The 26,066-nt window shown below is 38.3% G+C and overlaps 1 protein-coding gene across 1 annotated transcript; it reads right to left on the reverse strand.

Annotated features, from left to right (window-relative positions):
• Window positions 1-14,657: 14,657 nt before the first annotated feature.
• On the reverse strand, window positions 14,658-25,642 carry LOC118847585 (serpin B6-like). The gene is made up of 6 exons (XM_036756125.1): window positions 25,463-25,642; window positions 24,764-24,901; window positions 23,924-24,041; window positions 18,876-19,018; window positions 16,237-16,392; window positions 14,658-15,088 (listed from the first exon to the last, which is right to left on the reverse strand). The coding sequence occupies exons 1-6, from the start codon at window positions 25,631-25,633 to the stop codon at window positions 14,684-14,686; spliced, it is 1,131 nt and encodes a 376-aa protein (XP_036612020.1). The 5' UTR covers window positions 25,634-25,642; the 3' UTR covers window positions 14,658-14,683.
• Window positions 25,643-26,066: the final 424 nt, after the last annotated feature.

Raw genomic sequence — 26,066 nt, forward strand, 5'->3', positions numbered from 1 at the left:
ACAAGTTAGTAACCACACAGGATGCTGTGTATTGACTCCAGGATAAGGGACCCTTGGCTCAGAAGAAGAATAGATGAAAAACTGGAAAGCCAGGTGCAATGTAGACGTGCAAGACCAGTTAGCTGTAAGAATGATGGGAGACAAATGTAAGGGTGCTGGGGGACATCCGTCACAGATGTAAGGGTGATGGACGGCATCTGTTGCAGAAACAAGGGTGGTGGGAAAGGCTAGTCTGCCACAGATGTGAGGATGAGGTAACCAACAACTGGCTTCTGCTTGTCACAGATAACCAGACCATTTGTTAATTGTCATTATCACTGAGACATATTTATCACTTAAGATGTAAGAATAGTGCATCACCTGCTTGTCAAAAATAACCATACCATTTGTTCTTTGCGATTGTTACTGGGGTAGATTTATTGCATCCAGATTGTACCCTTGAAGCTTGTATCTTCAAGCCGAAGAGGAAGGATGTTGGGAGGGGGAACTGCGGTTAGGGACCTATATAAACACCCAAATTTTCCGTGTCCAGCGCGCTCTGACACTAAGAGGACCCTTGGTGCTCTTGGTGCCTGAGTGGCCCTTTCCCACAGGATCGTAATAAAATTTCCTTTCTACTTTCACCTTGAGATGCCTCTGCTTTAATTCTTTAATTCATAAATCTGTGCCACACAGAGGTGTGTCCACTTCTCAGGGAAAGAAGGGAAAAGTCCTTCAGCCTCTCTAATAAAATAAATGAGGCTTGAGATGCTAACTCTGAAATTGAGTCTGGGGGTCTTCTTTATAACAAACAGCCTCAAAGATAAAATGGATCAAAATGCTATCTTATTTGGCCACATTCTGAACTTGACTGCTTAGAGCGAAATTGGCAATTGTGAAAATAAATCATAGCCACCAAGGGCTGCCGCTGCCTCTGTCTCTGCCTCTGCCTCTGCCCCTGCCCCTGCCTCTGCCTCCTCTCCGAGCTTCATTCGATGGCCGAAGGCTGGCTCCTTAACTTCCGGGTTTACTAGCTAGATTTCTTTCTCAAAAACCAAACATTAAATCCAATTTACTCTGGAGCTCATAGATTGGACAATAAGCCTCTGCCCTCCTAGCACAGAGTGAATGTAAATACAAAATAGTAACAGTTTCTCTTTTGGCTAGGAACCCTGAGGGTCTTCCCCTCCCAGTTTGATTGTTTGGTTTCATTCATTCATTCATTCATTCATTCATTTATTTATTTATTTATTGGGGGGTTTTGATTAAAGGGGCCATCCCTTGATTAACTTCTTAAAGAGGCCTATTCACAAAATGGGTATTACCCGCTCCCCCATAGGTGCTGATCAATTGTGGTAATATTGGATAACTATTGAGACTTACTGATTGTGACATGAGTATTGAGATGTGCTGATTGTGACATAACTGTTGAGATTTACTGATTGTGACATAAGTATTAGAACTTACTGATTGAGACCTTTTATTATTATCACTGTTGTCATCATCATCATCATCATCATTATTAAATACTAGTACTGTGTGTGTGTGTGTGTGTGTGTGTGTGTGTGAAACTTGAGACTCCATGTCATTTCTAAACCAATCCGAACTGAAACTAAATTAAGCAGAGAAAATAAGATCACATTAGTCATCACCAACTAACCCAATTGATGAGTGAAGCCACTGTTCTTTGTTCTGAAACTGATGAGAGGCACAGCTGGACCATTCCATCCCAAATGGCCTCTATGCTGCTTAACATACAAAACATTCCATCTGTCATCCTTGTGCCACTATACAGACTGTCTCCTTCTTCAGCAGCAATGCGTGTTCCTAATGCCAGCTCCTGGTCTCCTTTCTTTTTTTTCATGAAGAAAATTTTATTCCATATGTAACAACATCTTAACATCCTTTAGTATCATAAACGTTGCTAAATGTGTATCTGAACACAGTCATATAAATTAGTGAGACCCTGATCTTGTTTCTTGTCAACAAACAGTCTTATTCTCGGTATTGTTTTTGAAAGAGATACCCCCATATTATATTTAGCTTTCAGTTCATTTCTTTCTTTGGATTTGACTGAGAATAGGATCAAGAATCCTGATTCATAGAGACAAGTTGTTATAAATAGGATTAAAGCCTTGTGAACATGCTTAGTAAGAATGGGCTAAGAATACACCATACATCATTGACCAGAAATTAATTCCAACTGGAAATCGATTAGGTCATCTTTCACCAGGTTGTTGCCATGGATTTTTTTTTCTAGATTAACATGACAAGGGGTTTGTATCCAAATCTCATGTATTTAGTTTTTGTTAGTAGAAATTATCCCTTCAATTCTCTCTTAAAATTTTCAGGTGTACTATTCACCTTTTTGCTCTCTTTCTTCCACTTTCCTCACCTCTCCCTGACATGTTCTTTCTCCAATCCACAGTATTTTTCACTGTTACTGTGGGGATATTTCAATAGGATAAAGTGGTAACTTACTCAATATTTACCATGCCTCCATTACATGTTTCTCATATCCAATGGGAATACATGTGCACTCAGTTGGGAACACCTATGTTAAACTATGTTGCCTCTTCCCACTTAGTTTTATACAAATATTATTTTTTGTAGTCGAGTTATTTCGGTTGTTTCTGATTCATTGTGACTCCATTTGGGGTTTTCTTGGCAAAGATACTAGAATGGTTTGCCATTTCCTTTTCCAGCTCATTTTACAGATGAGGAACTGAGGCAAGCAGGGCTAAGCGATTTACCTAGAGTCACATAGCTAGTAAGTGTCAGAGGTGAGATTTGAACTCATGAAGATGTCTTCCTGATTCCAAGCCCAGTGTGCTACCCAGGCATCATTACTACCTTATGTTTATTTTTATTTTTTTGCTTTTTAAAAAATTTATTTATTTAACATATTTAGTTTTCAGCATTGATTTTCACAAGAGTTTGAATTACAAATTTTCTCCCCATTTCTACCCTCCCCCCCACTCCAAGGTAACATATATTCTGGTTGCCCTGTTCCCCATTCAGCCCTCCCTTCTATCACCCCACTCCCCTCCCATCCCCTTTTCCTTTCCTTTCTTGTAGGACAAGATAAATTTCTACGCCCCATTGCCTGCATATCTTATTTTCTAGTTGCATGCAAAAACTTTTTTTTGTTTGTTTTTGAACATCTGTTTTTAAAACTTTGAGTTCCAAATTCTCTCCCCTCTTCCCTTCTCACCCACCCTCCCTAAGAAGTCAAGCAATTCAACATAGGCCACATGTGTATCATTATGTATAACCCTTCCACAGTACTCATGTTGTGAAAGACTAACTATATTTTACTCCTTCCCAACCCATCCCCCTTTATTGAATTTTCTCCCTTGACCCTGTCCCCTTTCCAAAGTGTTTGCTTATGATTACCTCCACCCCCATCTGCCCTCCCCTCCATCATCCCCTCCTTTTTTTATCTTCTTCCCATTTCTTTCTTGTGGGGTGAGATACCCAATTGAATATGTATGGTATTCCCTCCTCAGGCCAAATTTGATGAGAGCAAGATTCACTCATTCCCCCCTCACCTGCCCTCTCCCCTCCTCCCACAGAACTGCTTCCTCTTGCCACCTTTAGGCGAGATAATCCACCCCATTCTATCTCTCCCTATCTCACTCTCTCAGTATATTCCTCTCTCATCCCTTAATTTGATTTTATTTCTTTCAGATATCTTCCCTTCATCATTGACTCACCCTGTGCCCACTCTCTCTCTCTCTCTCTTTATATACACACATATATACATACATGCACATTCACTTATATATATATATATATACATAAACATATATATATATATATATGCATATTCCTTTCACCTACTATGATATTGAGGTCTCATGAATCATACACATCATCTTTCTATGTAGGAATGTATACAAAACAGTTCAACTTTAGTAAGTCCCTTATAATTTCTCTTTCTTGTTTACCTTTTCATGCTTCTCTTGATTCTTGTGTTTGAAAGTCAAATTTTCTATTCAGCTCTGGTCTTTTCACTGAGAAAGCTTGAAAGTCCTCTATTTTATTGAAAATCCATATTTTGCCTTGGAGCATGATACTCAGTTTTGCTGGGTAGGTGATTCTTGGTTTTAATCCTAGCTCCATTGACCTCCAGAATATCGTATTCCAAGCCCTTCGATCTCTTAATGTAGAAGCTGCCAGATCTTGGGTTATTTGATTGTGTTTCCACAATACTCAAATTGTTTCTTTCTGGCTGCTTGCAGTATTTTCTCCTTGATCTGGGAGCTCTGGAATTTGGCAACAATATTCCTAGGAGATTTCTTTTTGGGATCTATTTGAGGAGGCGATCGATGGATTCTTTCAATTTCTATTTTGCCCTGTGGCTCTAGAATCTCAAGGCAGTTGTCCTTGATAATTTCTTGAAAGATGATATCTAGGCTCTTTTTTTGATCATGGCTTTCAGGTAGTCCAATAATTTTTAAATTATCTATCCTGGATCTATTTTCCAGGTCAGTGGTTTTTCCAAGGAGATATTTCACATTGTCTTCCATTTTTTTCATTCCTTTGGTTCTGTTTTATAATATCTTCATTTCTCATGAAGTCACTAGCTTCCACTTGCTCCAATCTAATTTTTAAGGTAGTATTTTCTTCGGTGTTCCATTGGACTTCCTTTTCCATTTGGCTAATTCTGCCTTTCAAGGCATTCTTCTCCTCATTGGCTTTTTGGAGCTCGTTTGCCATTTGAGTTAGTCTATTTTTTAAGGTGTTGTTTTCTTCAGTGTATTTTTCAGTATTTTTTTGGGTCTCCTTTAGCAAGTCATTGACTTGTTTTTCATGGTTTTCTCGTATCCTTCTCATTTCTCTTCCCAATTTTTCCTCTGCTTCTCTAACTTGCTTTTCCAACTCCTTTTTGAGCTGTTCCATGGCCTGGGACCAGTTCATGTTTTTCTTGGAGGCTTTTGGTGTAGGCTCTTGCACTTTGTTAACTTCTTTAGGCTGTATGTTTTGGTCTTCTTTGTCACCAAAGAAAGAATCCAAAGTCTGAGACTGAATCTGGGTGTGTTTTCGCTGCCTGGTCATATTCCCAACCAACTAACTTGACCCTTGAGTTTTTCAGCAGGGTATGACTGCTTGTAGACTAAAGAGTTCTATGTTCCACATTTGGGGGGGGGATGCGCCAGCTCTGTCACACCAGCACTCCTCCTTCCCCAAGAACTCCCAACCCGGACTGGGCTTAGATCTTCAGCAGGCTGTGCACTCCTGCTCTGATCTGCCACTTAATTCCTCCCACCAGGTGGGCCTGGGGCTGGAAGCAAGAGCAGCTGTAGCTGCCCCACTTCTGCTGCCCCGGGGGTGGTGGCCGAACTGGGAACTCCTTCCACTCCTGCAGCTTTTCCCACTAACCTTGTCTGCTGTCTTTGTGGGTTGAGAAGTCTGGTAACTGCCGCAGCTCACCGATTCAGGGCGCTAGGGCCTTCTCCGCCCAGCTCCTGGTCTGGTTGGTCCGAGTAGCTCATGCTGGGCTCTGCTCCACTCCGCTCCCAGCTCCCAGCTCCGTGTGGGATAGACCTCACCCAGAGACCATCCAGGTTGTCCTGGGCTGGAGCCCTGCTTCCCTCTGCTGTTTTGTGGGTTCTGCAGTTCTAGAATTGGCTCAGAGCCATTTTTTATAGGTTTTTGGTGGGACTTGGCAGGGAGCTCACTGCTTTCCAGCCGCCATCTTCCTGGTCTCCTTTCTTGATTGTCTTGTCTTCTGTATGACAGAAACCATGCTTCAATAATTCATATTGAAGATCAATCTATTTCCAAACTGCCTTTGAACATTGAAATGTCATGGTTCCTCCCCAAGCACAAATGCAACCAACATCATCAAGATCCTTTCTTTCTAGCTGACTGCCTTTTCTCTTTCCTCCTAAAAAGATTAATGTACAGAAAGAAAGAAAAGGGAAGTATGCTGTTTTTGAAACTGAGGATTAGTGGAGGGGTGAATAGGAAGATTAATGTTGGGTGGAAAAGATCTAATACACAAGTATAGAGGACAGGGGACACTTGGTTGGATCATGTGAAAAATCCTTGGGAATTTTAATATATTACAAAATCAAAAGGAATTAGCAATTTGATGTGGCATCAAGATAGCTAAATGCATTGGATATCATAGCTAGAATAGGGAAGATAACAGTTGTACTATTCCTGCCCTGAGAATATCTAGAGAATGGATTAATCTCTGGGAACCACATTGCAGGAAGTATATTGGCAAGCTGAAGTATGCCATGATTAAAATAACCAAGATCATGAGGGGACTAAAGGGTATTCCAAATAAGGATTAATTTAAAAAAACCAAATTAGGTCAATGTTGGCTTGCAGAAGAGAAGATTTACAGAAGAGAAGATTTAGGTATATAAAACAACTGTCTTTAATGTCTGAATTGATAATCTACATGAAAGAAGAATTAGACTTTTTTTATTTGGTCATAAAGGCTAGAACTAAATAGGTGATTGAGAGAAGAGGAATAGGGGTGATATAAGGAAATCTTCCTAAGGGTGACCCCAGGCATAGCACCAGTTGGTGTTTAATGCTTGCTTGGTTTTTCTTTATTTTTATTCTGAACTTTACAAACACAAAATGAAAAGACATTTTCATACAAAGTAGAATAAGAAACATTTTCAATTTAATGAGATTCAGGTAGAACAGTACAAGCAAAAGTCACTATCCTGCTAATATTCTTTTATCTTCAGTTGATTATTAAACAGGTGGTGGTTGAATGGGTTTTGGTTGCTTTTTAAATTTTTTTTTGTTTTTTTTCCAAACTATATTTAGAATGTCAGCTCATTCTCTGTAGACTCACTCAAATCATCATTAGCACAACTCTAGTAGCTGATAGGATGACACATGACTTGTCTTATTCCCATATGATTTTGTTTTCCTTTCCTAGATCTCTATATTTTGAAAGATTTTTATTTCATCTAGCATGGAGGTTAGGACTATTTGACATAGTAATATCAATGAAAATATTCTTATGTTTTTGTAAGTCAATATTATGTCTTGATGATTGTGGGCAACAATTTGGCCTATGATGTTGGTCCAACTGAAGTATAGTATATTAGCTAAATTCTACAGGTCTGGATTTCTGGTGTAGGGCTCTATTTTTTGTCAATTCCGGCAGGTACCAAACTTCTAATTGAGTCTCTTCTTGAATCTTAGCCTTTTCATGGGCTCCATCTAGAGCCCATTTTGTTTTCATTCAATAAATCCACAAGTCAACAAATCTGTTGTTAATATCATTAATATCTTATTCATTCTTATTCATTCACTATGTATTCATTCATTTATTCATACATGCATTCTTTCATTTATTTATTGAGGAAGTAGAAATGCCCCTGAACAAAAGAAATCTAAAAAAAATCTGGATAAGACCATATATAAACACAGAATGTCCTAGCTGAAGCCAACCAAATTTTGAAAGGGTTAGAGAAGATAAAGGGTTAAGTTTTCTAAAGAATGGGAAGATTTCAAAGGCTTAGAGTAAACCTTGAGAGCAACCTTGAAAGTAAAACTTTGAGAGTAAAACCTATCATCATTATCATTATAACTAATAATAATAAACTAAAAGACAAATAAGAGAACCTCAATACCTATCTACATGTACTATGTCTATGAAGTTTTGTAAAAATAAGCTACATGTACATTGACGGATTGCTTGCTGAGGCTATTATAAGGGAATAAATAGGTTTTCACAAGCAGTATTCCACAATGGACCACATTTTGACCATCACACAAAGGACTAAAAGAGAATACACAATCCCATTGGGCCAATTATTTGTTGACTATAAGAAGTGTTTAATTCAAGATAGCAAGATACCACCTTAAAGGCTTTCTACCAATAACGTGCTTCCCAAAGACTTATCAGAATCATACAATATTTCTTGAAAGATATAGCAACAGATACAATCTTGTCAGACAACTTCCAACTATTAAAATCAAGTGAAGTGTAAAACAAGGACTTATATGCTCACCAAATATATTCATCACTATCATGGAGGATGTCCTGCCCCAAGTCCAGGTCCATAAAAATGGTAAGGTTCTCTAAAGACTCTTGGATATGAATAACATTGTACTGAGTTCTTTTTGCTCTGTAGTGTTTTTGTTGTTGTTGAGTCATTTTTCAGTTGTACCTGACTCTCTGTGACCCCATTTGAGGTTTTCTTGGCAGAGATACTGGAGTGGCTTACCATTTCCTTCTTCAGCTCATTTTACAGATGAAGAACTGAGGCAAACAGGATTAAGTGACTTGCCCAGGATCACACAGCTAGTAAGTGTCTGAGGACAGATTTGAACTCAGGACAAGGAATGTTTCTGACTCCAGGCCCAGCACTCTATTTACTGTGACACCTAGCTGCCTCTCTAGAATGTTTTAGAACTTCCCAAATGAGAGCTTCTCAAAATCTTCCCCAAAAGGTTTAACACAGCTATCCAAATAAGTGAAACAAAGTGGATCATTTAACTTAATTTCTCTCTACTGACCTCTAGACATTTCCTGATCTGGCCAAACTAGGCTATTCAATTCTTCCTCAAAACATTCCATGCATTTCTCCCCTCACCTTTGTAATATCCATTACATCATTCTCTTACATTTCAAAACCTCCCCCCACCACCAACTTAATCTCTGCCTTCAAAAATATTTTCAGTCTTTAAAGCCCACAAATAACATCACTTCCATGATGTCTTCAGTGATTACTCCATCCATAAATAATCCCTCCTTGCCCTATATTCTCACCAATTTTTTCTTTACATTTTCTCTAGCACTAGTTAAAAGAAAGTTTTAGGGGGAGGCAATGACAGTTAAGCCACTTAATTGCTTTTTGCCTCAGTTTTCCAATTGTAAAATAGGAACAGGTAAGTGGTTCAGTGGATAGAGCACCGGGCCTGAAGTCAAGCAGACTCATCTTCCTGAGTTCAAATCTGGCTTCTGACCAGACTGTGTGACCCTGGGCAAGTCACTTCTCAATGTTTGCCTCAGGTCCTCATTTGTAAAATGAGCTGGAGAGGGAAATGGCAAATCATTCCATTATCTTTGCCAAGAAAACTGCAAAATGGGGTCATGAAGATCTGGACATAACTGAAAATGGCTGAACAAAATGGGGATAATAGCTGCATGGATCTCCCAGGATTGTTGCACAAATTGAATTAGATAATACTTGTAAAGTGCTTAGCACGATACCTGGCACATAGTAGGCACTTAAAAAATGCTTATTTCTTATTTATCTATCAATCTGAAAATAAAGTTCATGGCAAAGAGCTCTCAGGTAAAGAAACTCTACTGTTGTGCTTTGCTGTTTAGCAGCTAGGTGGTCTTGGAGACGTAAGTCTAAATCCTTCCCCAAACTTACTATTGTGTGATCCTGGACAAGTCATTTAACTTTTCTCAGCCTCAGTTTCTTCATCTGCCAAATGGGAATGATATCAGTACTTACCTCACAGGCCAGGATCAAATGAGATCACACATGTAAAGTGCTTTACAAACCTTAAAATACAGTAGAAATATCAGCTAGTAGCAATTTTGTGTTCTCTGTATCTCATGTCAATCATAGCACCTGGCATGAAGTAGGAACTCAATACATGTTTGTTATTGACTGTTTCTTATTATAGACAGAAAAAATCATAGTTGAATATTTCTATGAGGAGTAAGACAAAGAGTGGCTGATTCCAGGATCAACATTTTGATTATGGTTTTTTCACAAAGAATTCCCATAAAGCCCAGTAAATTCTCTGTTGACTTTCAAATCTGACTTTTAGAATACTAAGTTCTCATCCCCAAACCCAACAGGCCAGCAACATTCTGCGTTCTCTTTTCCAGTGGCAATTCTGTTTTTTGACTGCGTGCTTTGGTAACTTGGTTGATTCTGACAGCCATAGAACTATAGATTTAGAACTAGGAGAGGATTTACATATTATCTAACCCATCCCATTCATACCACAAGTGAGGAAATGGAAGCCTAGAGAGGTCAACTGCCCAAGTTCACACTAGTAAGTGGCAGAGCCAGAATTTAAACACAGATCCTCTGAATCCAGGTAAGGAAACCAAGGTTTAAAGACATTAAACATCTTCTTTGAGAAAAGAAGTAGTGCCATGATTAGATCTAGGGTTTCTGATTCCTAGCCAAACAGCATTTCATCTACTATATGACTACTATATTCCATCTACAATACTATACTAAGGTAATAAATTGTCAAATGGTCCAGATGAGCCTCAAGGAGTGATGTAACATAACAATATTAAGGGTTATGTCATTTGATCTTGGGATCATTAGCTTACCTTTTTTAGATCAGTGTTTTCATCAGGAACCATGATGACCATGCTTAACTCCTCACTCACATAGGGGAGCTCCAGGATTTGGGTGGACACTTCCTTTATGTAGGTCATTTCAAATGTTGCCTCCTCAAGCATTATCTGCACTGGCTTTTTCTCATTCTGGTGGGAAAAGGTGAAGATGAGATTAATAAAAGATTATTCAGGGTGCTAATAAAAGTTACTGAAAAGATGCACTTGACTTAAAGACCTTTGTATGATGCATACAAAGGAATCGTTATTTCTGTGGCTTTGTCAGTGAATGCAAAAATGTCATCAACTAATACCTATTTTAAAGAGTCTTCGGGGGCAGCTAGGTGGCTCAGTGAGTAGAGCACCGGCCCTGGAGTCAGGAGGACATGAGTTCAAATCTGGCCTCAGACACTAGACACACTTACTAGCTGTGTCACCTTGAGCAAGTCGCTTAACCCCAATTGCCCTGCCTTCCCCCCTCCAAAAAAAAAAAGAAAACAAAAAAGTCTTCTTTGACAAAATTAAAGAGGCACAATATTATCCCCCATTTGCCATGACACCTATTTGAGTAAATATGAAACACTTAAATGGAAATCTTAGCAGCGTTATCTCCATTTTCCTTGTCACGCCATAAAACTACACTTGCTGCAGGGCGGGCTTGTGTAAAGCATTTAACAAATAACTTATTCCTATCTCCAATTTGATCATTTATGTATGACTGTAGTTAACTGTACAGGTAGAAGAGGGAGCAAGGTCTGGATGGAGAGGAGAACAGACCCAGTGGAGAGCTGAGAAATTTCTGAGCCTTTACAAGTGGGGCTCAGCAGGCTCCTCTGGGTTGGCAATATCTGGCTCATTATAGCCTTTGTTTCTTCCATGGTACCTCTGTTTCAGTGGTCTGGCAGTGGTAATTGATGTGTCCTGAAGAATGTAGTAGAGCATTGGGACCAGACCAATACAGGCAAGTGGAGACTTCAGACTTTCAGGGTATGGCCATATTTAACCTACCAGGGTCATTATTATTGGTCCCCCATTATCTATACTTCAATTTGAGATGAGGGAAATGGTCTCTCATAGAGCACGCTCAGTGGTATAAGTGTGTACCACACACCACTCTGCCCAAATCCCTCCTACTGCAAAATAATGTCAGGAAGATAGGGCCTAATATTCTTCACCTTCCCTTTAATAAGACGTTCAGTACAAGAAGCCATGAATAGATGAGTCTACAAAATCATGAGGCACAGGAGGCACAGGAACCAGTGATAAATAATCTGAAGAACCAAAAGAAGTGTAGAAAATTACGGTGGTGACCACTAGAAGAATGCATGTCTTCAGAAGAAATGTGGAAAGCAAAATTTGCAAGAAAGGACTACAGATAGGAAAGGAAAGAGCTGAGACCTTCCAGGCTCCCTTATACTGAATAACTGAAAAATACAAAGGCAGACCAACCTCAGCCCAGCACAACAAGCAGAGATAGATTTGTTTGCGAGAAATTGTTCAAGCAATAACTCTGAAGGACAGACAGAAATGTAAACATTCTTATGGGATGAACCACTTCTTACTCACTATTTGTAGAGACAGGACCATAATGTCCCCCCACCCCCATCATGAAGCAAAGGGAGGAACAAAGAATGAGATGTCCCAGAAGGAGGGATATATTATCACAGTAAGAATCAGGGAGGTTGAAGTATGGGGGTGCCAAGAGACCAATTGTGGTCATATTCAGGCTTATTTCCTGAAGCTCTACCATCCCTTATCCCAACCTCAGAATTGATAAAGATAGCAGACACAGCAAAGGAGAAATAAAACTGTTGAGGTGGTGGATGTAGGCTATGCCTTTCCATGGCCACTGAAGAACTGATTCCCTTGCAGGAAATGGAGATAGTAAACCAAGGTACCTCTCATGATTTTAGTTCTTCTCATTACTTGTTAACCAGTTGATTTCCACCTTCAATTACATCCCCCCTTTTCAAAGGCTTTATAAGTATTGAAAGGTTTCATAGGTCACTGAGAGGACAACCTACTTGCTAGCAAAAATAATTACTTATAATTTATCCAGAAACTCTTGCCTCTTAAAAAAAGTTTACTTGTGACAAGTAGGAGAGTCACTTGGTCAGATCTACATTTAAGGAAAATTATTTTGGCAACAGTATGTAGGATTGACTGTGGTGGGGAGATACTTGATGCAGAGAAGAGGCTGTTAGAACAATCTTGGCAAGAGGTGATGAGGGCATGGACGAAGGTGGTAACTGTGAGAATAGAGGAAGAGGCCAAATATGAGATGTTGTTAAAATAGAAAAAGCAAGATTTGAATTGGACATGTGAAGCGATGGAGCATGAAGATAATGGCAAGTTTATGATCCCTAGGGAACTAGAAGGGTAGTGGTGCCTTTGACAGAAATTGGGAGGCTGAGAAGTGGGAGAGGGAATTTGTAATGAACACAAGGGACTGATTTAGGAGGATTGAGGCAGAATTAGAGATGGAAAGATAGGAATTTTAGAGTTCAACATCATAGGAGGTGCGTCTTTGAGTGATGGTGAAATCTCCAATGTAGTCATCCCTGAGGGTAGCTGAAGTAAAGTTATGATGCTGATCATAGGAGTTGAGGAAGTCAATGAACTGAGATGACAAAGAACTCAGTACAAAGGGACATCAGCACAGGTGTTAATTTTCCAATTTTCAGTCCAGAGACAGGCATGTGGAGGAAGATTTTTCTAGGCATTTGAAGTCCCTGAGGTAGAAGGAACTATGACACAGAGGCTGGGACATAACAGAAAATAAGGACTTTCATTGGTGGAGGGGAAGGAATATAGATGCATAGTGTGAACCCCAGAGGAGTAGAGGTTTCAAAGAAAATGGGAAGAGATTGCAAATTATAGCAAAAGAGAGAAGCTCTGAAAGTGGCAAGGCATTTTTCTTGGTCCAGTGTGTTGCTCCGTACCATGAGAAGACCATTATGTACTGGAGATAGTAGCCCATAATACACTAAAAGGTTTCCACAAGTGTCAAGAGACAGAGTGACAAATAAAGAGGTTCAGTTTAAAGAGGAGCTCATTAACAACAAGCCAGGGAGTATGGGTACTTTCCAGAGGAACACAATGAAAGGGGAAGGCAGAGAACTATGTGGCCTATGAAAGGAGTAGTGATAATGGACCTGGAAAAAAGAGTATAGTGAAATATCAGGGGAGAAGATTTCCACCCAATACTTATTTCCCTCTGCCCCTAGAAGACACTAAAACTTTGTTTAGAATTGCTTCCTAGAATGTTGGATGTTTGTATGTTTGGGTTGATCTGCAGATTATTTAAAGTTTCCTATGTTTTTCAGGTAGGTGGTACAGTGGATAAAAAGCTAGACCTAGTGTCAGGAAGAACTAAGTTCAATCCCAACCTCTGACAGTTTACTAGGTGTGTGTGATCTTGGGTAAATCACTCAGCCTCATTCTGCTTCAGTTTTCTTATCTGTAAAGTAGAGGTTAATAATTGCAAATGCCTCTCAGGGTTGTAAGGATAAAATGAGATATTTTAAAGCACTTTGCAAACCTAAAGACTCTGTAGAAATGCCAACTAGCAGCTATTATATGTTTTATGTCATGAGTAGATTACTACATGGGCCATAACAACTAGAGACTGATCCAAAGGACAGAAGATTCATTTCTCCTTCCAAATGACTTCCTATATGAGCTTATACTCAATTAGAACTTCCAGCATTTGGGCTTTTTTTTTTGTTAAGCTCCAAAAGTTTTGTTCCCAGAGACCTCCCTCACAAATTCATGAAACTTGTTTCCCAGACTCCTACCATTCCGCCTTAATTTGCACCTCTTCCTCTAAAAGAAAAATCAATGGTACCTGGTGTCTGCCTTATTGAAAAAGGAATGGCAAGTAGTAACATCTAGTTTTCCTTTAGTACCCAGAAGAAGAGAGAGGCTGAGGACATGGTGTCAGAGGGAAGATGAGGGGCAATATTGGTGTCAGGAGCTAAGCACTAAGCTTGGCAACAGATGAATTAATAGATAATGCCTTTTGGAATGGGGGCGTGGGCAGAGGAGTGAGGCATAATTATGGGGAAAGGCAGGGGGCCCCATTAGTAGCCAACGCTTTCATTAACAAGAACCGATCATGAAATGCACTAGGGAATATTGGCTTCTAGCCCTACCTTTGCTCTACATGCCCTCAAATGAGAGTACCAGGCACGCACTTTGAAAATTACATTAAAAGGACTAAGAAGCACAAAAGCATACACAGGCAATCCCAGGTGGAGGATTTCCCAACCAAGAATTTTATTTTTGGATTATTATCACCATGTTGATAAGGACACTTTGAATTACAGGTACATCATCAGAGTCTGAGTAAAACAGATGTAAACAGCATGAGGGTAAAGACTCCATCAAGAATAAATGATCTCTTTATGGAGAGATCACTTTGCCCAAAAACAAAATGTTTTTTGAGCTGTTATCTCGGATGAGAAAAAGGAAAGGACGATCAACCAAGAACTGTGGAGTAAATCTTGCACATCGCTTCATCATGACAGCTGCAGTGGCAGAGGATGCTTCTGTGCCTTCTTCATTAACTTCCACAAAAGCTTTGTGTATAACCTTGGATAGATAGAGGTCATTCCCGGCTGACATCCCAGAAAAATCAGCCATGGATCCATCAAAGGCATCTGACATTCCCAATTTTCGAAGAATGAATTCCATGTCTAAATTTTCCTCCAATTTAAATCTGGGAAGGAAAACTTCCACCTCAGTTTCATCCATCATCTCTGGATTTAACCAATCTGCTAATTTCTCAGAAGTAAGTCCTTTTCCCAACTAGAAATAAAAAAGAGTTGCATAATGTAAATCTGAAAGGATTTAATTTAATTAGACAAATATTCCTTCTTACTGTGCTAGGTGTAGAGGATCCAAAGGAGGGGGGAAAAAGGTTTATTCCCCCAAGGAGCAACTATTCTACTTGAAAAGTTAGGAAAGTGATAAATACACAACTGAGCCAAACACATTCTCTCCCTCCCTCTCTCTCTCTCTCTCTTTCTCTCTCTCTCTCTCTCTCTCTCTCTCTCTCTCTCTCTCTCTCTCACACACACACACACACACACACACACACACACACACACACACACATCATTCAACTAGAGATTGGTATCTCTCTTTTCTGTACTTTCCTTCAGAGGACCTTAGATTCAGAGCTGAAAGAGACCTTAGAGACCATCCAGTATAACCCTCCATTTTACAGATAAGAAAACTGAGGCTGCTTCAGGTCCCACAGGTGGTAAAAGGCTGAGCCAGAATTCCAACCAAGTTCTTGGACCCCGACTCCAAATACAACCTTCCTTTCCCCTGCCTTCCCCATCCCACAGCCTTCTCACTTAAAAGAATACACAATATCTTAGTTTAGTTCAGAAAACAGGTTTCATTCTCTTACTGCCCCCTTTCATGACTACCTTCTAATCTTAAACTTCTCTAGCATTTTGTAGCTTTCAAAGTACTTTGACACATTATCTCATTCACTCTTCACTCCTCACAACAGCCCTTGAATTATTTCAGTCAGAGATTATCCCCATTTTACCAAGGGGAAACTGGCTCAAAGAAGTTCCCTGATTTCCTGGGCAGGCAAAATACTGACTTTTCAATTAGCAAGGCTGCACTCAACATGACTTAATGCTGCGCTAGCCTCAGGTGGGTCCTGCTGCTATAATCTCCCATTGTCAGTCCCTATGCCTAGTGAATTGATTCCTTGAATACCAAGGGTTCTACCCTTCTCCCACCACCCCTACCATACTCCACTTCCTTAACAAGCTCCTTAATAACACATGCAAAGAAATAAGTGTAACCTCCAGTCATTGATCTAGACATCTAGGACAAAATGATTCATTTTAAAGGACTGGATAACCTTAAAAGCCTTGGTATCAATTTTTAAAAAAAATTTTCTGGAAGTAAGTATCAACAAATACTTCTCTCACCGTTTTTAGATCTGTTCTCTCGTCTGGAAGCAAAATGACCATGTCCATTTGTCCTCCAACATAAGGAAGAACTAGGATCTTGGTAAACACTTCTCCTATGTAGGTCATACTAAATGTAGATTTCTGAAACATCATTTGTACTGGTATCTGCTTCTCCTAAAAGGAGATAAATGAACACGAAACCAAATCCAGAGCATCTGAAGAGGGCAGATAAAATCAGTGCAACTTACTAAAAAAAGAAGTGTATTTGTAAGCCCATACTTCACGTCTTTAGACTGTAAACCCTCTGAGGGTATAAATCAAGTGGTACAGAGTGATACCTTAATCTCCTGGGGCTTGTTTCTTCATGAGGAATGTGGTACATTTATCTATAGAAAAAATACACCTTTTATCCCTTCATGTGAAATAGAGTTGCTATTGGTAGACATGTATGAATAAAAATATCTCTAATGCCAAAGCAGTATTTCCAAGAGTCCCTAAGTTTCCTTTTTCTTTCTTTGGGACTTTTCTTAATTAAGACATTTAGTGCTCCCTTGTCTTCTTCATCTCCTTCCTCCTATAAGAACACGGAAGGCTCAAAATTCAGCTAATTCCACAACCAAATATTCAGTTAACCTTCAGTGTGAATGAATTTCACTCAAATTGAATTAACAATCTAAGTCTTATCTGACAGTGTAATGAAAAACTTTACCCCTACTTAGAGGAATTTCATATGTCACCAAGCCCTGTGAGCCATAATTTAAAAAAAAACCTCTCTTTTATACCAGTTCAAAATACACTATTCCTACTCACAAGACTTACCTAGCCAGTACATCTTTTAAGGTGATAACTATTAGAGGATGTGGAAAGAAGAGACTAGTCCTTGCCTTTCTTTGTCCCCAAACCCCAATATGTGTACTGTATATTTTCTGGAACTTTTTACATTATTCCAATTAGTGGGTGGAGTTTTTTGGATTGTAGAATATGTTTTTCTTGCTTTTCAACAGTATTTTTTTCCAATTACACGTAAAGACAATTTTTAACATCTTTAAAATAAAATTTTGAACTGCGAATTTTCTCCCTCTCTCCTTTCCCTCCCTTCTCTCTAAGACAGTAAGCAATTTGATATGGATTCTGTGGAAGTACCCCCGAGATTCATATGTCTGTCTGCTGTGAATAAATCTGTGTCTAGTGCACCTGCCTGGTAAGGCAAGACTTTGGTTCACTGCAGGCTCCTGATTGGCTCCTTTTGGCAAAAGGGCTTACACTGCATCTAGTGCACCTGCCTGGTGAGGTAACTCACAGAAAACAGACATATTAATCTCAGGGGCACTTCCACATTTCTAATTACTCTTTAGCAATATTCTGTATCATATCTCATCTTCAACTGATGTTCTAAAACTCACTAGCTCCTATATTACTTTTCACCATTAACAATGAAGTTTTTGACATAAGAATACATTGATAGAAAAGATTTTCTCTGTTTATAAAACATTGTTTATTTCCTGCAACATGAGGTATTTAACAGGTGCTTTATAGTTAACAGCAAATCATTCAAATAAATAATGCCTTCTTTATGTTTCTGTGTATGTGTGTGTATATACATGTGTATATATACATACATATATATATACACACATATGTGTATATATATATATATACGTATATATATATATACCTACACACACATACGCATATATATCAACATCCTACAAAGTCTATCCTCTGTTACATCTTTTATTACCTGATGATATTAACTTACATTAATCTCTCTCCTCTAAGGCCATTTGTTTGCACTTATGGTCTGTCCTACAAAAGGGAAGATTAAATGCCTTTCTAGTTCCTGGGCTAAATGATATAAATTCTTTGTTATATTAAAACATATACAGAAAAGATTGAGGCACAGCCCTAAAAGGGGATAAAGAGGATAGAGAGAAGAAGAATAGTTAAACAAGAAAAGGAAAAGAGTTAACTTCAGAGTCTGATAGAAAAGAAAGCAGACCTCTTAAGCCACTGATATAGTATGCTAAACTTAGACCAAAAGACTGAAAGGGAATATTTCATCTTTTTAAGGAAGCTAATAAAAAGCTCCTGAAGAAAGAATAACCTGGACAACAGGAGATCAGACAGGTAGCCTAACTGAGGAAAATAAGTGTTTTTGTGCTTGTCTTGGGTTTGCCTTATTTATAAGTAATTTCCCAGATGTGTTTTCTGTGCCAGGGCAAAAGTTATTGCCAAACTGAAAAACACAAGTTTTAAAGCATGTTCTCTTCTTCCGTGATTTACCATGGCAAAGTTTACAAAAAACCAAACATACAGAAAAGGTGATGAAGCTGTTTTCCAGAGACTATTGTAATAAGAGAGTTTCTAAGGTCTTGAGGTGAGGAAATTGACTGGGCTAACAGGTGGAATGAAGGAACATTGAGCTGTAGGACTGAATTCTTTAATATATCAGAATATAGAGAGAAAAGATGGAGGGAGAGCCCTCCTAGGGGAGAAGGACAAGGAGGGAGAGAGGAAAAATAATTAAGCAAAGTAGAGTTTGGTTGTGTGTTGTTAGCCCTTCATCTATATCTTAAGAAACAAAGGGAATATACTGATTCTTTCCCATTGTCCCAGTTGCCCATGAGCTCCCAGGACATTGCAAAATTGCCACTTACTTTGCTGATTTTGAACATCTTTTCTGTTGTCTTGCCTTCATCAAATTGTTTCTCCCATTTTCCTTTGAAATAGATGGCATTCACGAGTACCAGAGAGGTCATTGAATTAATGGAATCATTAGCTAGAAGTTCTGTAATCTTACCTGTCAAAGAACATTAGAGATTAAATCTAGCATGGATGTGGACATAATCACATCTAAAAAAACGAGATAACATCTATAAAGCATTTCACAAACCCTAAATAGTTCTAATCAGCCTTCTTTTTCTCATCATCATCATTATCATAACAGTGATTATAAAATCTGCCAGGAAATACACTAAGCAGGGTTTCAAGCTTTACAAAGTAGTCAAATACAATCACTCACCTTCACATAGCAGTATCTAGCAGGGATATAATCTGTCCATTAAATGTTACCAAGAAAAATAAGTATACTAACTTTTTTCTGTGTTTTGATGTAGTAGCAAAAATGCCCTTGAATACCATGATCAGCTTGCAAGAAAGAACCATTTCCACCTACGCAGCATCCCTCCTTTCACTGACTATCTTAAAGAAAAATTCCCTTTACAATTCCAAAATGTGTTAATACCTAGGATCTCATGCAGACTCACAAAAACCCTATGAGATTTTTGATATGTTATGATAATGCCCCAGGAATAAACAGAGAAACTGAGGCTTGGAAAAGTCAGGAGACTCATTCAAGGTCACAGAGCTAGTAAGTGGCAGATCTTGGATTTGGGTTTTCTGACTCCAAGACTTTTCATTTTTGTTGCTGTAGCTTTTTTCCTTTATATATTTTTATTTATTTCACTAAATACTTCATGATTACATGCAAAAACAATTCTATGTTCATTTTTTAAAAGTTTGAGTTACAAATTCTCTCCCTCTCTCCTCTTCCATTTGTCCCCTCCTTGTAAAGGCAAGCAACTCGATGTTGATTATACCTGTGAATTTGTGCAAAATATATTTCCACATTAGCCATTACAAAAGAAAATACAGACCAAAAAAAAGAAAAATAAATCAAAATTTTAAAGGGATGCTCCAATCTAAATTCAAAGTTCCTAAGTTCTCCCTCTGGAGGTGGATGGCATTTTTCATCCTGAGAGTTTTGGAAATGTCTTGGATCATTGTTTTGATCAGAGTACCTAAGTTGGTCATTGTTATAATATTTCTGTTACTGTGTGCAACGTTCCTCTAATTCTAGTCGCTTTGCTTTGTAAGAGTTCATATGAATTTTTCCAGATTTTTTTGAAGTTATCCTACTAATCATTAATTGTAATGCAAGAGTATTCCATCACAATCATATACCATAACTTGTTCAGTCATTCCCCAATTAAGGGGCAATCCCTCAATTTCCATTCTTTTTTTTTTTGCTGCCACAAAAAGAGCTGCCATAAACATTTTTGTACATACACGTCCTTTTCCCCTTTCTTTGGTCCCTTTGGGTTCTAGCAGTGGTATTATTGGGTCCAAGGGTACGCACAGTTTATAGCCCTTTTGGTATAGTTCCAAAGTGTTCTCCAGAATGGTTGAATCAATTCACAACTCTACCAAGAGTGCACTAGTGTCCCTATTTTTCCGCATTTCCTCCATCAGATGTTATTTTCCTTTTCCATCATGTTAATCAATATTATACACATAAGGTAGAATCTCAGAGTTGTTTTGATTTGCATTTCTCTAATCAGTAGTAATTTAGAGTACTTTTATGTCACTATTGACAGCTTTGATTTCTTTTTCTGAAAACTGCCTGTTCATATTCCTTGAACATTTATCAACTGACTCTAATTTGGCTCTGTCCCCTATACATTTGAGAAAGGAGATCTTTATCAGAGAAACTTCCTGTAAAACAAAATTTTTGCCCAGTTTTCTGCTTTCCTTCTAATTGTAGCTACATTAGTTTGTTGTTGTTGTTGTTGTTGTTGGTGGTGGTGGTGGTGTGTGTGTGTGTGTGTGTGTGTGTGTGTGTGCAAATGTTTTTTTTAATTTCATGGTATCAAAATCATCCATTTTATTTGGCATAATCCTTTTCATCTCTTATTTGGCTATAAACATTTCCCTTATGTATAGATTTGACAGGTACATTTTTCCATACTCCTCTAATTTGTTTATGATATCTACCTTGAGGTCTATACCATGACCTTATCTTGATAAACATTATGAGACACTGGTCTATGCCTAAGTTTCTTCCAAACTGCTTTCCAGTTTTCCCAGCAATTTCTGTCAAATGGTGGGTTCTTACCCCAAAAGTTTGGACTTTTAGGTTTATCAAACAAGATTACGATGGTCATTTACTACTGTCTATTGTATATCTAATCTCTTCCACTGATCCATCACTCTATTTCTTATCTAGTACCAGATTGTTTTCATGATCACTGCTTTATCATATAGTTTGAAATCAGGTACTGCTAGGTACTTCACATTTTTTTTCATTGATTCCCTTAATATTCTTGACCTTTTGTTCATCCACATGAATTTTGTTACTGTTTTTTTAGCTCTATTAAATAATTCTTCGGTAGTTCATTTGGGATGACACTGAATAAGCAAATTAACTTGGGTACAAGTGTCATTTTTATGATATTGACTCAGCCTACCCATGAGCAATTCATATTTCTTCAATTATTTAGAATTGCCTTTGAGTGGAGTGTTTTGTAACTGTACTCATAGAAGTCCCTGGGTTTGTAGTGGTGGATAAGAATCCCAAGTATTTTATATTGTCTGTAGTTATTTTAAAAGATTTGGATTTTGTTTGGAGAATAGAGAAATGTTGCAGAGTTATGTGGGTTTACTTTTTATCCTGCAACTTTGCTAAAGATACTGATTGTTACAATTAGTTTTTAGCTGATCTTCTAGTGTTCTCTAAGTATACCATCCAGTCATCTGCAAAAAGTAAGAGTTTTGTTTCCTCATTGCCCATTTTTATTCCTTCAACTTCCTTTTTTTTCTTTTTTTACTGCTATACTAGCATTTCTAGTACAATATGGAATAATAGTGGTGATAATAGACGTCCTTGCTTCACCTCTGATCATATTGGGAAGGCTTCCAGTTTTTCCCTGTTACAGTACTTGCTCTTGGTTTTAGATAGATATTATTTATCATTTAAAGAAAGGCTCCATCGATTCCCATGGCTTCTAGTGTTTTTAATAGGAATGGGTGCTGTATTTTACCAAAAGCTTTTCCTGTGCCTATTGAAATATCGTATGTTTTTGTTGGTTTTGTTATTGATATGAGCAATTATATAATTTTCCTACTATCAAACAGGCCTTGTATTCCTGGTATAAATCCCATCTGGCCATACTATATTGCTTGAGATATATTTCTATAATCTCCTTGCTAGTATTTTATTTAAAATTTTTTTATCAATATCCATTAGGGAAATTGGTCAATATTTCTTGGTACCTCATTTATCAACCTGTTGTCTTTTCATGATTTTTTTCCTTTGCTTTCATATCTTACCTAATTTTTCCTCTGTCACTTATTTGATCTTGAAAATCATTCTTTAGCTCTTCCAGGAATTTTATTGGGATTGTATCCAATTCTTTTTTTTTTACTTTTAACCATAGCTGTTTTGACTTCATTGTCTTCTGAATTTTTGTCTTGATTTTCATTGTCACCATAGTAGCCTTATATGATCAGGTTCCTTTTCATTTTTTGCTTATTTTCCACTTTACTTCTTGATTTTAAATTTTATGTCAAAGCTGGGCTCTGTTGCCAGCATGATGGGAAGGGGCACTGCCTCAAGGTTCAGGATTTTTTGTACTGCTGTTTTCAGAGCAAGCTCTGCGGGTTTTGAAGTTTTCATTGCTTCCAAGGTGGTATGATCCTGGGAGAGATGTGGTTACTTCCCCTTGTCTGTACCCAGCAAGGGCTCCTGATTCCTTGGGACTCCAATCTTCAGAATCCCTGCTCTCTTGAGACCACAAACAATATTGTTCCTCAGGGTCCCTGATCCCTTGGAACTAGAAGTGATACTGCTCCTCAGGGCTCTTGCTCCCTCTTGACTGAATGTGCTCTTCTTCACCCTTGAGCTACAAGTGGGTACAGGCAATGCAGTTGTTCAAACAGCCACTGGCCCTGCATCCACTGCTATCACAGGGTTCCCCCGTAATCTTCTTCTGACCAGTTGCCAAGTTCCTTTACTATCTCAGGCTTGAGAGTTCCTGAAGCTGCTGATGCTTCTGTCACCACCACCTAATCCACCACTAAGTTGTAGGCTCTGAGCCAGCTTCCGTCCCCATGTCATAATCTCTCTTTCCAACTTCTTAAGTTATTCTGGGCTGGAAGACGTCTCACTCTTACCTTTTGTTGGCTCTGCCACTGCAGAGTTTGATTTGAGGCATTATTTTAAAGTTGTTATAAGGAAATGTTGGGAGGGCTAAGTTGAGGGCTTTCTCTACTCTACCGTCTTAGCTTCACCCCCAGAAGTTCCCAAGCCTTCTTTCTACTCTACCATATGGTGAAAGAAATACTTTATTATCAGAAAAAATACTCTGAGGTTCCACAAAGTACATAGCCCTGAAACAGTATCCTATTTACAGAACTATTTACTTGTAATTTATAGGAAGCTGAAAATGAATCAATTTAAATATAGTCATCAAAGTAAAATATGTACAACATGTGTAATAGATGCATGTGAATATAGATTTTAAAAGGCACAGAAGGACAGGAAAATAGGGTTCTACATGGGCTTTAATGAGAATATGGTATCATTTTTGGGGTGTATGGGAAAGTGTAGGCAACATCATAAAATTTGAAGCCTCAGACTCCTATGATAGGAATGTTTATTTGAGCCATTCAACCAAAGGAGGAATAGATTGTAGTTGGAAGTGATTCATTCTACAGACTGATTACTATATTCAAAGGCATTATTGATAATGTGGACACTGAAAATCAGGGGAAAGACAAAAAACATTTAATAACACTTAATGGAAAGATTTTGCATCCTCTTTGACTGCTTAGAAAATCAGTCTTTTTTTATACTTTGCAAAAGAGTTATCAAAATCATTAGCCACCACCTCTCAAATAGCTAAAAAGAAATTCCATGATTTCTTACCTTCTGTCTTTTCTTCTACCCACTTATTTATATGTTTTCTTGCTTCCTCAGGAGCATTTGCAAAGTCAAGTTCTTCCATATCTGAATGGTAGAATCTCTGACAGGATTCCTTAAAAGACTAAACAATAGGATAAACAATATAACCAAGTGTCACAAGTCCAAAACTAAATGTCACCAATGCACATCCAGGAAATTTTGGCCCCTTTCTTCAAAACAGTCATGAACATGTTACAGATCACCACATGTTGACCCCAAATCTTTGTGTTAGACTTAGATGAAATTAAATCTTTAACCTAACTTGAATCTATTGACTTAAAAATTAGACCTAAGGACTTGTTAGATCCCTTTAAGTTTTATTAGCACAAAAAAAGATCACTTAAAAAGCAATGATTATAGTCAGGAAACCCAAAGAAAGACTAATGTGCCAACTTCCTCTAACAAATCAATAAACTGCTATTCAAACGTCAACAGTCAGAATGAGATAATTAATCCAGGCACTCATTTTCTATAAGATTATAGGATCATAGATTTAGAACTAGGAGACTTTAGTAGGCATCTGGTCTGAGCCTTCCAGTTTTATGCTAGAGAAAACTAAGGCCCAGTGAGGTGACTTCTCCAGACAGAAAATAGCAGAGGTGAGATGTCTACTCTACTTGTGTTGTGTCCATTGAGCCATGAGGTTAATGCTTAAAAATATGGAAATAATGTGTTCTGGGGGTGAGCAACTTTTTCAAATAGTTCAAATTGAATTTTCATTAACATAGCAACAGATGAGATTCTCCTCCCATAGAAGGTCTTCATCTCTCTTTGACACAGGGAGAAATAAAAGGCAAGACTTACTGGGATAAAATCACGAGTCTTTTCTCCAAAGAGTCGGTTGGCAATTCTCAGCAGGCATTGACTACCAGATTTATTAGCTTCTGCAAGAAAAGACTGGAAACTTTGGTGCACATCTGTACCTTTGTTTAAAGAAAGAACCTGTTTAGAAAAAAAAACAGCTTCAATACTGACTTCCTTTCTTTAAAAACAAAAACAAAATCCTCAAAGGAAAATCAACTGAAAGTTCCACAAAGACTGAGGGCATTTGAAAATAAGACTTGAGGATGTCACTCACCTATTCTATAAGCTCCATCAGCCCCTATTGCCTTGAGGGGAATACAAGTCTTCTCTGTTCAGCATTTAAAGCCCTTCACAACCTGGTTCCAAACTACCTTTCCAGACTCCCTATACATTATTGCATTTGTCAACTCCCCCTGCTCTCCTGCCACCTAAACTGGTGGTCTTGTCATTCCTCCTAGCAAGGTAAGAAAGTAAGATTATTCTGCCTTTGTAACCTCAGGGACATTTCTACCCAGAATGCCTACTGTATACAGCACAGAGTAATTTGAACCCCAACATGTTCTATTCCATTTCCTCTCACTAATGCTGCGCTATTGACCAAGCTCTCTTTTTGTGATCAGGTCCTCTGAGGTGGGGCTTTGGGGAGATATAGAAAGTTTCATACTGTTTGTTTGTTTGTTTTCTCTTAGTCCCAAGTACCTGTTGTATCTGTGCAGCAGTATTTCCTTTGGCCCCATCTAAGACCATAGCCAGGGCACAGTAGAGACTCAGGGGAGAATAAAACACATTCTGTGAGGTATCTTCTTCACTGATTTTTTTGAAAACATTCAAGGTAAAGGTGTTGGTTGCTTCAGAGAGAGCAGCCATCATGGCACGCCTAGAATAAGAAGATAAAGAAATATACTACATGAATATAAGATACTTCTGTGTGCATTCATCACTCCATTTTGAATCTAGATTGTCTCCAATGGTACTTCTTCAGTAACAATAATAGAGCACATTTTCACAGTGCTATCACGCCTGCAAGGTAGGTGCTATTTTTATCTTCATTTTACAGATGAGGAAACTGAGGCAAAAAGAGGTGAACTGACTTTTCCAGGGTCACACAGCTAATAAGGATCTAAGGCTGGATTTGAACTCAGGCCTTCCTGATTCCAAGTCCAGTACTCTATCCACTGCACTACCTAGCTGCCTCCCTAAATGAACAAAATAATAAACAATGGCACTGGAGAAAAGCATATAAACTCAGCTTTGCTGATTATTATTGTCATTTTAACTCATATATACAAAGTGCTTTGATGTT

Source organism: Trichosurus vulpecula, chromosome 1 (assembly GCF_011100635.1).
Source record: "Trichosurus vulpecula isolate mTriVul1 chromosome 1, mTriVul1.pri, whole genome shotgun sequence".
In the NCBI taxonomy this organism is placed as follows: domain Eukaryota; kingdom Metazoa; phylum Chordata; class Mammalia; order Diprotodontia; family Phalangeridae; genus Trichosurus; species Trichosurus vulpecula.